The sequence below is a fragment of the Octopus sinensis genome, linkage group LG8 (genome assembly GCF_006345805.1).
Source record: "Octopus sinensis linkage group LG8, ASM634580v1, whole genome shotgun sequence".
In the NCBI taxonomy this organism is placed as follows: Eukaryota; Metazoa; Mollusca; class Cephalopoda; order Octopoda; family Octopodidae; genus Octopus; species Octopus sinensis.
Window position 1 is genome coordinate 17230790 of NC_043004.1, and position 18618 is coordinate 17249407.

General features: G+C 35.5%; 1 protein-coding gene across 1 annotated transcript in view; it reads right to left on the bottom strand.

Moving 5' to 3' along the window:
- Positions 1–2002: 2002 nt before the first annotated feature.
- Positions 2003–18618, bottom strand: part of LOC118764414 (protein PIF-like) — a 30366-nt gene continuing 13750 nt past the window's right edge. Inside the window, exons 5-8 of the mRNA XM_036505181.1 lie at positions 11481–11833; positions 7684–7774; positions 5961–6037; positions 2003–2058 (exon numbers count right to left, since the gene is read on the bottom strand). Of these exons, the coding sequence (XP_036361074.1) occupies positions 2011–2058; positions 5961–6037; positions 7684–7774; positions 11481–11833 (569 nt within the window). The 3' untranslated portion in view covers positions 2003–2010. The remainder of the gene's footprint in view (positions 2059–5960; positions 6038–7683; positions 7775–11480; positions 11834–18618) is intronic.

Sequence of the window (18618 nt, forward strand, 5' to 3'; positions counted from 1 at the left end):
TAAAGGGAAAAATGCCTCACAAGCAACCAAAGAAATATGCGCAGTTTACGGTGATGTTTCTTTATCCGAAAGAACTGAACGGAAGTGGTTCGCAAGGTTCCGAGCTGGAAATTGTAGCCTTATTGATAAAGAGCGATCAAGTAGACCATCCACTACAGATGATGACCAAATCAAGTCATTAATTGAGAATAACTCACATTGCACAACCCAAGAATTGGCAGAAAGCCTCAACCTATCAAAATCCGTCGTTCATGAGCACCTGGTAAAGCTTGGGTAATGGCAAGTATTTATTGACCTTTTTCTTTCCTTTAAAAATCGGCACGAACTTTCCGGACAACCCAATATTTGCTCTAACTCTTCCGCCAATTCAGCAATAAAAAGCAATGCTCTGGAAACACAGATAGGATCTCCTTTGATCGAAGCTGACCATGTATCTGCTCTTATATATGCAGCTCTGTGCAAGATTCTATTTGAGAAGGAAGACTTTCATTTTCCAATGTTTATCGATGTTTATCCAAGGGACAGGTCACCGACTTATTCCGATACAGTTTGACTGTAGTATCATCTCAAACGTTGCTGTCAGACCATAAAGTATCGGAAGAGATACCGTATGTATAAAAGTCATCTGTTTACAATCTTTCAGATCTGACAGTTAATCATTAGGTCAATAATATTTTATTCTATATTTTCGTAAATTTATTTGGATATGAATAATTTCAAGATAAGCCTACTTTTATATTGTAGATCAAATAACCAGTTTTGTCGGTATTTATTTTTTTAACACGTCATATGACGTGTTTCAGAGCTTAAATTAGACTCGTGAAACTGGGAAAGTTTAGAAATTCATCAGATCAGACTGTATAGTTTAATTTATTGATATTCCTTTATATAATAAAAATTAGCAAATCATGCCATAAGCGAATTTAGAAGACGGAAACTGTGTGGATGACTGTTGTATGCGTGTGTGTGTGTGTGTGTGTGTGTGTCTGTGTGCATCTTTGTTTTTGCCCTCCCCCCCCCCGGCCATCACCACTTGACGACTATTGTTGGTTTCTTTACATCCTGTACGTAAGCGATTCTGCGAAAGAGACAGTTAGTACCGGGCTTGATTTGTTCAATTAAAGCCTTTAGAGCAGTGCCCCAGCATGACCGCAGAAAAAGATTTAAAAAATTAAAAGAGTAACAAAAGATAAAAATATTAAATGTCTTTATTTCTTTTAAAATTACTTCACAGTTAAATGTTCTGAGATAACCACTGATATTTTAGAAGAAGCTTAGCATGAGATTTTGTAATAATCATGCTTTTCCAAGCTTTCAGTTGATATCTTAAGCGAACAGAATTTCCACCAACTGAGAATCAAAACTGAATTACAGCCCCAACACACCAGCTGCGCAACTTTTACTCTAAGACAATCGCATTAACTAAAAGTATTATTGATCTCCTACAAGGTCACAAAACCACAAATACAATCGACACCAATAAACGATCCATGCTTATTTTATCGACCCTGAAAAGCAGAGCAATCACCGGCAAGTGTCCGAGACAGAACATAAAGGGAAGGGATGTAACTCTGTATCGGAATAACTTTAAGGCACTCTACCTTTTCTTTCATTCTGGCATTCCACTGTTTGTTCCATAGCTAAAAATTTATCATCAACATTAAGTATAATATAAGATATATAATTAATATGTAGAAATTGATTAATAAATAGAAAATGCTTAGTGACATTTCTCCCGACTTTACGTTCTGAATTCAAATGCCGGTGGGGTCGACTTTATTTTTCATCCTTTCGGGGTCGATAAATTAAGTACCAGTCAAATAATGGGATCGATGTAAGCGATTTACCCCCACCATGGAAAATACTGGCCTTGTGCAAAACCTTGAAATCAATAAGTGGGATTAAATACATTGATAAGAAATTTCATTGGTCCCAGAATTTTTGTCAATATTTCTATAATGTCCATTCTGCATGGCATTTCGAAAATGAGGCTGATTCTTCACTTTTTTTTTATTGTGGGTGACGACGATCACTCGGAAGACACTTGTAGATATAGAGCTGCAAAGATGAAAAAAAATATTATAAAACAGTAACATACTGGAGTGTATAACTACGTCGAAAAATACTGAGATATTGAATGTAGGCGTGTTCACGTGCCTGTGTGTGTGTCAGTATTAATGTGTGTGTGTATGTGTGTGGTCTGTGTGCCTGCGCCGTAGAATCCTAAAAACCTGTGGCAGTCTATGCCGGTAAACACTAAGTACAAAATGTTCACAAAGTATGATAAAAAAAAAAAGTTTGCCTTAGGGAAAAAATTGGAACGTTTTGAGCAGAATTCTTTATAAATTACAGCGATTAACATATTCACGTTAATAATATTTTTACTGAATTTATAAACAAGAGCCAAGAAATCTTGTTAGATTCATTAGTTCGAGGCGCCTTTGGCTGAGGAGATACATCGATGTCGAAACACCGAGTGTCCCATAGTCTCCTTACACTAATAAATACATATTCATCTTAAATGAGGAAATACATGAGTGAGTAGTATATTTAGGTTTGAATCTGCCGAAACGTATTAAGAATGAATATACCAGTCAATATCTTCATATATTATTTTGTCATGACAAAAAAACAAAGCGGGTAAATACATTGTGACCTCCATCTTTGTTTGAATGACATCAGTAATGGAAGTGATGTATATGAAATGAAAATATTTTATATAGAGAACGAAACCACTTCAGATATTCTGCATGTCAGGAGATAAACTTTTCTTCTATTCGACGCAACTAGCGTTATAAGTATTTCAGCTTACGTCAACGAAGAGAGCTTCTGGAAAAGTTCGTGATCCATTCGTGATTTGTTCTACACTTTGTGAATTGTTTCCATTATATAATATATATTTTGTGTGCGTCAGCATGTGTGTGTGTGTGTGTGTGTGTGTGTGCATGTGTGTGTGAACATACATACACAAACAGACAGACGAACGAACAGACAGTAAATAAAAGAGAATGAGATAAATGGATAGATAGATAGATAGATAGATAGATAGATAGATAGATAGATAGATAGATAGATAGATAGATAGATAGATAGATAGATTCTTTCATTCTTTTACTCGTTTCAGTCGTTTGACTGCGGTCATGCTGGAGCACCGCCTTGAAGGGTGTTAGTCGAGCAAATTGATCCCACGACTTATTTTTCTTAAGCCTAGTACTTATTATATCGGTCTGTTTTGCCGAACTACTAAGTTACGGGGACGAAAACACACCAACACCGGTTGTCAAACAGTGATGGAGGGACAAAGACAGACACACAGATACATACATACATAAATACATACATACATACATATATATATATGTTATATAATAATAAAAGGGTAAAATTAATTAAATATTAATTAATAATTTTACCAAGTAGTGTTCAGTATGTAAAAAGACCATTTGCGGTATATTTAAAACATTACGTTATATAATTAGGGTTCAGTAAAAAAAATTTACTTTACCACACAAGTTCGGTGTGTGGTAAAGTAAATTTTTTTACTGAACCCTAATTATATAACGTAATGTTTTATATATATATTATATATATATATATATATATATAATCTACAGGCTTCTTTTAGTTTCCGTCCACCAAATCCACTCACAAGGTTTTGGTCAGTCCGAGGCCATAATAAAAGACACTTGCCCAACGTTCAACACAGTGGTACTGAATACGGAACCATGCGGTTGGGGATCAAGCTTCTTACCAGACAGCCACACCAGAGAGACAGTCATTTTACTACTGATATTACTATATGTTTCTATTATATAGTATATCCTAGATATTTATTAAAAATATATAACTGATACTTTATACTTTCTTACTGAGTTGCTTTCACAAATGTGTTTTGATGTTTTATTTTCTATAGCGTTGTTGTGAAAAGTTTTGGATGTTTATTTATTTATGCATGTTAGCATGTCTATCTCTCTGGCTGTATTTATGTCTATATGAATGCGTGTGCATGTGTTTATATCTCTGTGTTGTACAGAAAAGTTCGGTTGACGTAATGAAGTAAATATATTCAAGTTTACTTAACGTGGTTAACGTTTAAAATATTTAAAACTCATCTTCAAAACTGCCAAATTACCAACAACACTTTGGAGTCATTAGATATTCCAGTTCAACGAACAGAAATAGAAATTTAGAAAACAGTGTTATATTGAAAGACAATAGGGTATGTTTCTGCAGATAGTATTCTTGGGACACACAAAATTAAAGGTAAACCACACATTAAAATGTAATCCATCACAGAGCTTGAGTTATAAGTTTTATTGGAAGAAAACAGAGTAGATATAAGCAAGGGTACCACTCGTTGTTAGCATAGACTATCTCTACAAACGACAGAACAATTCTTAGTTGTTAAGAGATGTGTGAAACAAGTTTCGTGAAATTGTCATTGGTTATTTATGTAAGATATTTGGAATCCAATGTAAGAGTTTAAGTCCACGATTCAGCCTAAAAGTCCAGACAATCTCCAGTAACATAAAAGAATAGCTCAGAAAGTTGGGACTCATTTCCGTATGATATCGATCGTGAATATCTGCGTCAGAGGAGAAAATCTGAAGATTAAATGACTCCAGGAAATCAAAATTGATTTATGAGCGATTAAATATCATTAGAGAAATATGTTATCTTTCAATGGAGAGTGAAGTTATTTCTGCGTTCTGACGATGCATTCTTTTCAAGAACATCAAGGGGTTTTCCAAGACATGTCTTGTGTGTAATATGTCATATGACAAACGCTTCCGATACAAGGCGTCACATTCTGTCATATTGTTACAATATGCTATATTATTAAAGGATACTGTGACACTGAATGGAGCATTTGAATTGTTTTTTTTTGTTTGTTTGTTTGTGTTTGTTTTGTCTTTTTTTGTTTTGTTTTTTTTTTCGCGTGATATTTTAAGAGTATGGAAAGAATACGCTTTACAAAATCAAATTTTCAAGCAAAATTAAATGAAGTACATCTAATTTTACTTCAATATAATTATGACCACCTATTCTTAGTGTAAAGCTAGTCCAAGTACTCAACGGTTCCCAAAGTGGGCGGTGGAAAGTTCCAAGGGAGCGTTGAAGAAAAGAACACAGCCACCGCTCGTAAGCGAAAAATGGTTTCGTAACTTGCACCATATTTTCGCTAATTGCTTTCAGTGTATATGTAGTCACGAGCAAACTGGCATTCCACCAGTTACGACGGTGAGGGTTCCAGTTAAACCGATCAACAAAACAACACGCTCGCGTATTTAAGGTACAAGTGGTTGAGTACTCCACGTAGTTCTCAGGGAGATTTAGCATGACACAAAATGTAACAAAGCTGGCCCTTTGAAATACAGGTACAGCTCAAGAACACAACGTGTCGTCAGGCATCAAACTCACGATCGTGAGCCGAATACCCCTAACCACTAAGCCACGTGCCTCCACATGAGTGAGAGATGAAGGGAGGGGTTGCAACAGCAATCGACTGGTACTCGTTTTCAGCTGAGTAGACTGGGCCAAAGTGAAATTATGTACCTTACTCAGACATGATATGCCTTCTATTCGCATCATTTATGTTTGTGGGTCAAACTAGAACCTGAGATCTAAAGGTTGTGAGACCAACGTTCTAACCACAAGATATTCACTCGCCTTCACAAGATATAGGTCATCAACAAACTGAACCTATTAGGTTGGTGCATAATTATTGCGGGGTTTTTTTTCCATCTTTAATGATTATTCCGACTGGCTGCCAAGCAAATAGGAAGCAGTAATTGAATTAGATGGTGAATATGCTCCGGAATAATCATTTAAAGATGTCGTTGTTAAATGTTATAATTGTTTTTGTTGAATGAAATTTGTTGAAGAGAAGCCGCAATAATTATGCATCACCCTAATAGTATTAACCATTATTTATTTAAAATCTGAGCTTCTATACTTACATAATACAACTTTCCAACAAATGAATCATCATGACAACCTCCAATTACAAGCGGGGAATGTGTATTAGCAACACTACCTGTAAACAACAAAGAAGATTGTAAAAACAACAACTAACGGTCTTTAAATTGAATATTTTATAATAGAAGTATTTGGTAGGCATAAGACGGTGAGCTGGGAGAAATTTTAGCATGTCAGGCAAAATGCTTAGCGGCATTTTGTCCGTCTTGCTAATCTGAGTTCAAATTCCGCTGGGTTGATGAAATCGACTTACCTTTTCCCCAAAATGCTGGTCTTGTGCCAAAATTTGAAACCAATATATCAGAGCGACATGAATTAGATTGCAGAAACCTTTCTTCTCTTACAAAACTTGAGTATTCTTCACTCGTTATTTAACTTCATTCTCAAAATTCATATTGAAAAATATATCAAACTGCAGACCAAACTAAGTTTTGGAATGCTGCTGACCGTGGGATTGCACCTAGAAAGTTACCCTCCCAGGCACAAGTACGGGCAGGGTTGTTTATGGAAGACCAGCAGTCCCCCATGCATACTGTCCTCCCCTCTCCGCGCCACCAGTGTTATCCAAGGGAAAGGCAACAGCAGATACAGTTTGACACCTATGACATCGCAACTCATTTCTACAGCTGAGTGAAGTGGAGTAACGTGAAATAAAGTCTTGCTCAAGAACAAAACACACAGCCCGGTCCGGGAATCGAACTCACAACCTCACGATCGTAAGCTCGACGCTCTAACCACTGAGCCCACATATACTGGGATACAGTATATATAATCGAAGCAAGTAATGTCATCGGTATACAAATGCTTGTAAATCTAAGGGAACCATCCTGAGAAACGGGCATTTGAGGTAAATTTTATACAGCTTTATAGATCATAAAAATTTAAATGAGCAGACGTGAAAAATTTCACTGAAATTCTTTTGCATTTCTACAATATATGCATGCCGGAGTCTTATTTCTCTGTTCACCGATGTGTGTGTGTGTGAGTAGATATGCACGTCGATATATATATCTATATTCGTCATGATAGATCGCTAGCCACTACACATTCTTTATTTTCTCTCCTTGTTTCTGTATTTCTTTCTGTGCAAGAGCGTATGCTCGAAACGTTAAAGACTTTTTCACTTCCCGAGCGTTATACTAATACATATGTTTGTTGTCTACACCACCTGTCTTCTTCTTTTGTTTTGTATTTTTGTTTGTGAATTCTCCCTCTCTCTCTCTCTCTCTCTCTATATATATATATTATATATATATATATATATATATATATATATATATATATATATATATATATATATATAAGAAAAGGGGTGCCATATTAAATTACTAGACTCATTCCATTTCTGCTGCCATCGATAAAGCTGAGTCATGTTGAACCCTTATTCGTCAAAGTGACGACAAGGTGCGTGTAAGTCGCACTATTTTGTACTTGATTTTAACTGACAGAATTGGAGTACACGGGGCAAGGCTGATATCAAGCTTGAATATGAAATGAAAGAAATTATATATCAAGATTTAAATTAAGGATGCACGAGTAGATATAATAATTAATATGATAACACAAAAAAAATGACATGGTTTGAATGAAAGGAGGAAGATACATACAGATATTCATAGAGACATAGAAACAGAAAACATAGTAGGAGAGAGTGGGGAGATAGACAGACAGACAAAAAAATGATAAAATTTGGGCTGCACATACCTATAAGCTGGGTACTTTTCTTTTGGTTATTTACTGTACCCGCAAAGGTATTTCCATCATACTGTAGAGTCAGGCGGACTTTCCTGCGAAGCTTCATACGAAAAACAGATGCAAATTCAAATAACAATATTTTAAAGATGAGATGAATATGCAAAGCATTTCTTTTTAGTATTAATTCATAAAATCGAAACAGTTAAGAAATATCTCTACCATAAATACATCAAATATCTTATCTCTACATCAATACTACTTTAATCTCAGTCTTGTACTGGCCTTATCGATTATGAGTGAATGCAAGAGCAAATAGAGGCAGAAAAAAATCGAAATCTAGTTGTATGACCAAGCTAAACTCCGAAAGACACTAATCTGAGCTAACAAAGCAGTATCTACGTAATTACTCGACCTGCGAGAAACAGCAACCAGATCTCCCTCGAGTTACACAGTATTAATACTACAGCGAATTTTGTTTGTTCTTCGAACATTAAACTACTCTCCAACCGCCAAAATAATACTTGCAATAAATTAATCGGAACGAAATATGTGTGTATATATATGTATGTATGTATGTATGTATGTATGTATGTATGTATGTATGTTTATATATATATATATATATATTATATATATATATATATATATATATATATATATCCATATATATGCATGTCCATCTGTCTGTCTGTATATATATATATATAATATATATATATATATATATATATATATATATATATACATATATATATATATACATATATACATATACATATATATATATACACACACACGTATATATACTTATATATATACACATATATATACATCTATATGTACATATATATATATACACACATATATACATACATATATATACGTATATATAATTATATATATATACATATATAAACACACTGTTACACATATATTGTGTGTGTGTGTGTATGCGCGCGCACATCTCTTCGTGTACTCGCATGCATATGTTTGCTAAACTCTTAATGTAAATATTTCGTGCAATTACACTTATATGTCTGTACTCTTCCCTTTGCAACCACTGAAATATGGTACTTTTTTAAGTTATAGTTTTGTTTTAAGTAACACTCGTACTTTATTCGGAGCTACTTTTACACGGCTTGGAGAGTGTAAGGTTGCAGCTGCGCATCGAACGGACAGCCATGTTAAAGCGGCTACGAATATTACTTGTTAGTATAACTACTGCGTTGACCTCTTAGAGAGTTTTGAACTAGCAGTTTTGTTTTAGTTGCACTTCTAACATTAATTGCAATACAAACACGTTTCACAGTATGTAATTAAAAACAAGAGATGCTTGCAGCGCTTTTACGATGTTTTGTGTAAATCCAATGGCTGGAAACAGGAATTTGATGGTATGCAAAAGGGGTGATACAAGCAATATAAAGCAATCCTTCTACGATAACTTAAACTTAGAGATCTGATGATTTTGAAATATATAAAACTAGCCTAAGGTGACCCGCTCTACGCGCGGGTAAGAATGTGGTTGTTACTTTCTGTTGCTTCCTTTCTGTTTTTTATCCCCACATTCTCCCTCTTTCTTTCTCTCTCCTTTCTCTCTCACTTTCCCACTCTCTTACTCTTCCTTTCTCTCGGACTCTCTCTCTCGCTTTCTCTTACTCTCTATCTTGAGTAAGTTTAGAAAGAAAAATATTTTCAAAGATCAATCATAAATATCAGGCAGTGACAACGGAAAGGTCTGCTTCAAGGCAGACAGCAAAACACTAACATTTAAAAGGGACAGACGAACTTGCGAGCTGAATAAAAAAAAAAGTTTGAAGGGATAGAATCTGAGGATGGTAGAGTCACCATGGCTGGCATTTCTTAACGACGGACAGCAACATAGTGGCAGTTTAACGGCTGGCGTAAAAATTTGAACTTGATGTAAAAGAAAATTCCTAAACACCCGCTCCTGTAAATTTGAATCCCCTTCCAGCCCCATTTAGACCCCTTTTCACATTTTGGTTAATATAACCCGATTTCATTCGGGTCTACTCGGACCACATTTTATAAGATGAGGAATTTTGTCCTAGAGGTCACGCCTTTCATTTGAGGGAAAAAATAGTTGCCATGCAAACTCGCCAGCACTTTTAAGATAGGTGTGCATATTTTCAGCTCAACTGACCACATAATGCACACATTATATATATATAATATATATATATATATATATATATATATATATATATATATATATATACGCATTAAATATATATTAAATATATATATGTACGTATATACGCATTATATATATATATATGTGTGTGTGTACGCATTATATATACAAATGTATACAAATTATATATATATATATTATATATATATATATACAGATGTATACACTTTGTATGTATATACATTATATATACATATTTATATATAGATACAGACACACACACACACACATATATAAATTAACCCAATAAATATCTGATTCATAATATGTGTTCTCATGATTGTGTGGTGCTTGTGGTGGTGGCGATAATAAAACTCTCTATGAATGCAGACAGACGTACAGAGAGAAAGAGAGAGAGGGAAAGAGTGAGGCGGTGAGAGAAAGAATGAGAGCGCTGTCGAAGGCGGCGGGAAAAGATAGTAGTATCTGTAAAACGTCGTTATAGAGAGAAAGTGATGGGAAGGGAGGAAACAGAGAGAGACAGAGGAAGACATGCAGATAAGAGAATGAGAGGAGACTTGTCAAAGTGCATTTTTTCCCCTAGTAACCACCCCTTTTAAGATAGGGATTTCTAACCTAGCCCGCTCACGTCCTCACCGCATTTTACATGTCCTTGTAAATTTTGGAGTCAATCCGACGGGATCTAGTGCCCTTTAACCCGTTCCAGTGCCAAAAGCAGACAAACAAACTTTTCGCATTTCAGATTTATAGATATTGATATCCTATGTATTCTATATGCTTATCGTCTTAGTTCGTATCACTCATTGAACTGCACCCAGGCTGAGTAAAAGCCTTCAGGAGATTTTATTAACTGTATCAACCACATCATTTATTTCACTCTGTCACTCATTTTTATCGATTTTTAAACCAGCGTATTTTTATTACAGACAAGAGATACACAAGTCCGTATTCTTTTATTATTTTACTTGTTTCAGTCATTTGACTACGACCATGCTGGAGCACCGCCTTTATTCGAACAAATCGACCCCAGGACTTATTCTTTGTAAGACTGGTACTTATTCTATCAGGCTCTTTTGCCGAAGCGCTAAGTTACGGGGACGCAAACACGCCAACCTCAATTGTCAAACGATGGTGGGGGAGACAAACACAGACACTCAAATACATATATATATATATATATATAATATATATATATATATATATATATATATATATATATATATATTATATATATATATATATATATATATAGATATTCTGTGCAGTTTCCTCCAATCTGTTTTCACTCAAACTGAATTAACCCAAATCTATTGTATAAGATATGTACAACTCAGTATTTTCAACTTTAAAAGTTAAATGTTGATAAATGTCTTAACCCTTCACTCATGCCTTCGATTCTATTTTATTTTAATATAAAACTGTTCACTATTCATTTACTGTCACCGGCTGAGGCAACTGTTAACAATCTAGATATATTATACGAAATTTTTTATAATTATAATTGTAATTACATACGGTATAAATGTGATTACATAGAATATTTATAACGATGTCTAGAAACCTTTTAATCTGTAAGGCATAAATAACTCTTTGATTATGAATTGAAACGTGTAGTTAACTGTGAAATACAAACCAGTCTAAACTTTAGTTTCTCTCTTCTTCCATCGCTTGTTACAAGTTTCATTTTTATACGCCGTTGAGTAACAATAATTTTTATGGACGGTCTCTGAGACGTACAACACGCACAATTTGTAAGAAGCACTTGTTTCCAAGGTCCATATCTATATTTTTTGAATTTCAGTGCAATGAACAAGTGAGTACCGAAACTTTGACCAGCAAAATGTTGGATGGTTATTCTACTAGAACCGGTAAATTTTATTTTCCCACTGCGACTTTGTCTTACATTTTGATATTTGGCATGCACATTGTTGCCGGACTGGTCTTCTAAGGACTTTTTGAAGTCATATGAGGCTTCAGGGCGGCAATCTGAAATAATTGTATGAAGAAAATTTTGCGAATGTGAGAAAACTTTGAAATCAATGGCATAGACGAAATAAACCAAAGGAATTGTGTTACATGCTACCAAGTTTAAATTTATAATAAATTTATATTAAATTTAGATTTAAATTTATATATTTAATTATTTACGGTATATACTCGAGTAATAGTCGATCTCATGTAAAAGTCGACCCCCTATTTTTAGCCAAAGAATTGGGAAATTTCCATGACTCTGTATAAAAGTCGACACTAGTATTTCACGAACAACAGGACAACATTTGTGGCTCAAGATACTGTATTATCATGTACGAAGAAATAACACTGTTACAAAATTGTGTGGCTACCTTACTGTAACCTGTTCTATAGGTGGAATGCCTGGTGCTTGCAATGGAATACTTGGTGCTAAAAGTAAAACATCATTTAATAGCGAGCACTATACATCTGTTGATGGGTGCTACATTACCATTACTAAAATGTATACACAGGATATGCTGCAAGCCTGCATACATCTTCAAGCACAATAAACACATGCGTCATACTCGTTGTTTACATCGTGAGAAACGTGTTTCACAGACAGCAATATTGGCAAACACCACTGTCTGAATTCGTACAAAGGCATGACTTCGGTAAGCCTAAAAACATTAGGCTAACCTCTAGATCAGTCTTTCCCAATTTTTTTATCTTTTTTTCCGTGGAATCCTTCGACATTATTATTAAAAACGTGGAACCCCTAACCTTCAGGGAACCCTGGAGTTTTGCAGAACACACTTGGGAATCGCTGCTCCAGCTTAACAACTCTACGCCATATTATGGACATATACTGGTAACTGCACACGACATCCTGCGACTTTTTTTAAACACGCCGAGTAGGTATCAGCTGTATGCACTGTATTACGATAGGTAGTGGTATGCCGGTACCGAGTAGATATGTTACCGGTGGTAATATAACATAATTATGAGATATAAAGTGAAAGTTTGAGTATGAGACGCGTGTCTGCCAAGTTTGTGCCAAAACTGCTTTCAGCTGACCAAAAGGACACTCAGGTTTCAGTTGCACAAGATCACCTTGATTGTGTCGAGAACGATGAAAACGTTATGAAAACTTTGCTTAGGCCTCTGAGCAGGTATCTCCAAGCTTTTGGCAAAATTTGATGCAGATTGTCTGCTCAACTTTCACTGTCATGGTCAATGCGATGATCACACGTTACAAACCTTCCTTCCAAGCACTGATGTAAACAGCGGGAGTGAGCTAGAACGTTAAAACTTAGTGCGCATGCCCAGCAGAGTTCAAGGTCAATCTGTGCCAAGCAGCTTCACTCTGCGTGCTTTATCGGCGTACTACTAGGAACATACCCATCACTTTAATATTAACTTCTACCCACACACACACACACACAACACACACATATATATACATATATATATAGGCGCAGGAGTGGCTGTGTGGTAAGTAGCTTGTTTACCAACCACATGGTTTCGTGTTCAGTCCCACTGCGTGGCACCTTGGGTAAGTGTCTTCTACTATAGCCTCGGGCCGACCAAAGCCTTGTGAGTGGATTTGGTAGACGGAAACTGAAAGAAGCCCGTCGTATATATGTATATATATATATGCGTGTGTGTGTTTGTGTGTCTGTGTTTGTCCCCCTAGCATTGCTTGACAACCGATGCTGGTGTGTTTATGTCCCCGTTACGTAGCGGTTCGGCAAAAGAGACCGATAGAATAAGTACTGGGATTACAAAACAATAAGTCCCGGGGTCGAGTTGCTCGATTAAAGGCGGTGATCCAGCATGGCCACAGTCAAATGACTGAAACAAGTAAAAAAAAAAAAAATATATATATATATATATATATTATATATATATATATATATATATATACACACATATATCATAAGTTTAAAGATTACATACAATGAGGTGGAGGCTGTGGGGTTGAGAAGATGCATCTTTCGTGGCAAAATCTATCTCGCCGACATCCTCTATGTTCTTGGAATGAAAATCCTTCTGGGCAGCATCTCGGTATTGACTTTCTATTGTTGCACCTCCAGTATGCTCTACATTTGCCCGGCATGGGAAGCTCAGTACGGTCTGGTAAATATCTGCAATTATCTAAGGAAAGTGAAATAGAAAAATATATTATTATAGCTACATACAATGCAATAGTTACATATGCAAATGGCCGCAAACATGCCAGGAAGAATTGATCTCTAGTACTTTTTCAACCACAGATAAAAAGGAGATTTAAATCTGCCCCTACGAAATTCGATCCGAAACGTAATGGACAGTAACTAAAAATATCTGTAACTAATAATAATAATAATAATAATAATAATAATAATAATAATAATAATAATAAAACGCGAATACAAACGACGCCATAACAGTGTGTCAAGAATGATCCATTGGGAGTTCTGTGGAAATCACGGCCTACAAAGAGCAAAGACGTGGTATGAGCAAACCACAGAAGGGGTCACCGAAAATGAGAATTGCAAAATCTTGTTGGATGTAATAATCCAGTGCGATTACCTGGCCAGACATAGGAAACCGGATATTGTTGTGGTGAATAAAAAAGAAAGAACATGTATGATAATCGATACAGCATACCCTGGTGACAACAGGATCAACGAGAAAGGAGAAAATAAACAACTATGACAATTTGAAATGGGAAATACGAAAGTTGCAGTAAATGAAGAGAGTAGATACCAATAGTAATTGGTGCACTTGGAAGTATCAGCACTCAGCTATCAACATGGCTGAAAAAGATTTGTGCAAGTGTACAGGTAGAATACATAGAAAAATCAGCTTTGTTTGGGACTGCAAGAATCATTCGCAGGGTTCTTGAAGCATGACTAGTAAACGAGTGTCACCTAAGTTTGTTCGCCGTGGACAGCTGACACTTTACAGCATACCCAGCAAAATAAGCTTTGAGTTTTCATATAATAATAATTATTATTATTATTATTATTATTATTATTATTATTATTATTATTATTATTATAAGCGCAAGATCAGAGCTTACCGACCAGAAACTACCATGCAAATATCCTTAAAAATGAATCTGACCACTCGTGCAGAATTTGCAGAAAATTCACAGAGACAATTGATCATGTTGTTTCTGGCTGCCCAACATTCACCACATCTTTCGATCCAGTGGCCTTGAACTCCATCTGGTCCCGGGCCTACCAGTTGCTCATTTTTTGCTGATTTCCTTCATTTTCTTAATTGTAATGACTAGTTCTGCCTGCTATGGACAGACTACTGTTTGTTTCAGTTCTTGCAACCATTCAGCATCCTTCTTGTGCTCCTTGTCTTTGCTCCAGATGTCACTCAAAAACCTTTGACTTTCATTGTCATCTGGTATCAACTTTTCATCTGTACACTCTCCATTTTTTTCTTTATAGAATCTCTTCTGATCTACTCTGAATAATCTATTCTGGTGATAACCCTTCATTTTTTATCGTATCTAACCATCTTTGCTTTCTTTGCAACGAAGCGCTGTTTCAGTTCTTCCATTACCACTTCCAGGCCTTACTTTATATTATACTTCCTTTTCAGCCCCCAGTATTTTTGTTCGCTTTTAAACTCCTCTTTCTCTTTTCAGTCTAACACAGAAATTTCCTTCGAAAGCATATCTAACCCTGCCTGTATTTTTTTCCACCATGGAAACGCGTTAGATTCTTTGCAGGAAGATAGGGAAACTACCAATTACAGTAGAGTCTGTCCATCAAAAGAAGTGCAGGAATTTTGGAATAAAATTTGGGCAGAAGAAAAAACACAAAATAAAATCGCCCCTTAGATTGATAGAATATCTACTATCCAGGAGGATTACGGCCGTTTCGTAGCCTTCGGCCTGTTAAAATGTTTTCATTGTATAATAAATTATTTTACATGTCTGCACCAATACGCGTGCTACACATTGCACGATACAGTACTATAATTACATACAAATCAATGCAGATATAGAAAGTTAGCTCTTCAGATTGCCAGAATATGTATTTATATATATATATGCTAAAATTTACACACCATGTGATGAGTCACAGGTTTCAACACAAAGGTAATCTCGACGACAACCTTTCCCTTCTTGAAATGAATAACCTTCTGGACAGCAGCTCACTGTTGCCTTTCCGTTGTAACACTTCCAGTATATTCTACAATTACCATTTATAGGCAGCTCGGAATTGTCAGGCATATATTTACAAAGTTCTTTGGAATGTAAAAATAAAGAAATATATTTACAATGATTTGTTGTATGTGTAAAATAAAAATGAAAAAGACATATTAAAGTGTGTGTAATTGGCAGAATTGATGACTGTAGATTGCGAATACTTTACTAGTCGGCTCAGGTGGGATTTCAACTTGTGCGGTAACGGGATGTGACAAAACATCTTGTGAGTAGTGACTCCAATTTTTCCAGTTCTAACTTAAACCATTTATTTATCATCATCATCATTATTATTATTATTATTATTATTATTATTATTATTATTATTATTATTATTATTATTATTATTATTATATTATTATTATTATTGAGTTAGAGAGCAGTGCATGCCATCAAAGTGACACTGGGGTAAAAATATACGAAGCCCAGTATACCCATCATGACTACCCATCTGATAAGGATACACCAGGCACATGCATCACAACCATATGTGCACGACATGGTGATTTCATATCAAGAAACAACGCATGACCTTGCAGGTCGGGCCCAGTTAGAATTTTATTCTTGTTGAGTAGCCCATCCCGCTCAAAAGGTCCCTGAATAAAGATTGTTTTAGGATGTTGAACGAATCACCCCTGTAAGGTAAATTATCCAAACTTCCAAGAATTCCTTTCAACACACGGCTATGATGCTGCCCCACTACTTCTGCTCATGATCAGAGATGCACATGTCGATAGCCACTAAGGGACATGGTCAACTGGTTAAGGTCAAACAACTGACAAGCAAATCTGTGGTATTGAGCAGAATATTTGCTGTAGTTCATCTTTTATACCAAGACAAAACAATGTACATGACATTTCCAATCAGTTAAGATCAGAAGCCATGAGAGCCATTGCCTGGTACTGCATCAGGGCATTTATTATTATTATTATTATTATTATTATTATTATTATTATTATTATTATTATTATTATTATTATTATCATCATCATCATCATCATCATCATTATTATTATTATTATTATTATTATTATTATTATTATTATTATTATTATTATTATCATTATTATTATTATTAACATTATCATTATTATTATTATTATTATCATCATTATCATTATTATTATTATTATCATTATTATTATCATTATTATTATTTTATTATTATTATTAACCCTTTCTACTATAGGCACAAGGCCTGAAATTTAGGGGATGGGATAGTCGATTACATCGACCCCGGTGTTTCACTGGTACTTAATTTATCGACCCAAAATGATGAAAAGCAAAGTTGACCTCGGCAGAATTTGTGTTAGTAGAAGTAGAATGCCTCGATGTTAATCACCTCAAAGATTTCTGCTTCTTCCAACATCGACAGAAAACGAAAGCTGAAAGAAGGCTTCCATCACTGACAACACCTGTTCTTTACATTCTGAGTTCAAATTCCGTCGAAGTCTAGGAACGGGAGAAATACCTATTTCTTTACTACCCACAAGGGGCTAAGACGGGAGAAATACCGTTAAGTATTTTGTCCAGCGTGCTAACGATTCAGCCTGCTCACTGCCTTGATAATTATAATAATGGTTTCAAATTTTGCAACAAGGGCAGTAAATTTTGGGGAGGGGATGAGTCGATTACATCGACTCCAGTTTTCAACTGGTACTTTTTTTATCGGCCCTGAAAGGATGAAAGGCAAAATTGACCTAAGTGGAATTTGAACTCAGAAAGTAAAGATGGACGAAATACTGCTAAGAATTTCATCCGACGTGCTAACGATTCTGCCAGCTCACCGCCTTAAGAAGAAGAAGAAGAAGAAGAAGAAGAAGAAGAAGAAGAAGAAGAAGAAGAAGAAGAAGAAGAAGAAGAAGAACAACAACAACAACAACAACAACAACAACAACAACAACAACAACAACAATTCTACTTTAAGCACCAAATTTGGAAGAGAGTGCTTGTTGATTACATCGATCCCGGCGTTTGACAGGTTTTTATGTTCTCGACCCCGAAAGGATGAAAGGCAAAGTCGACCTCGACGGAATTTGAACACAGAATGTAAAGAACAGGTGCTGGTTGTGGTGGAAACCTTCTTCCAATTGTCATTTTCTGTTGATGCTGGAAACAGCAGAAATCCTTGAGGTGATCAAAATCAAGGCATTCTACTTCTACTAACACATGTAAATTCTGCCCTCCTAGGACCTCTATTGGGTCGTGCATTTTGCTCCCTGTCTCAGGTCTCACCTAAGACAAAATCTTCAAGCCTACCACAACACAATCTTCCTTTGAAAAACTTTTTATTCCTAGCAACATATTAGGATCTTCCAAAACCATACATTTCACCACCCACAAGGGTTCTACATTTGGTGACTTCTTTGAACACTTTATTCGAATCATATATTCTTTTATTCTTTTGCTTGTTTCAGTCGTCTCACTGAAGCACTGCCTTGAAGGGCTTTAAGTCGAACAAACCGATCCCAGGATTTATACATATTTTCCTGGCGTCAACATGTACTTCTTTGCAACAATGTAACCTTTAATCTAATCAAGATATCCTTGGCCTGAAGAATAGCCGGTGGTATACACCTCTCTTGGATATTTACCACTTCTGAGGTTC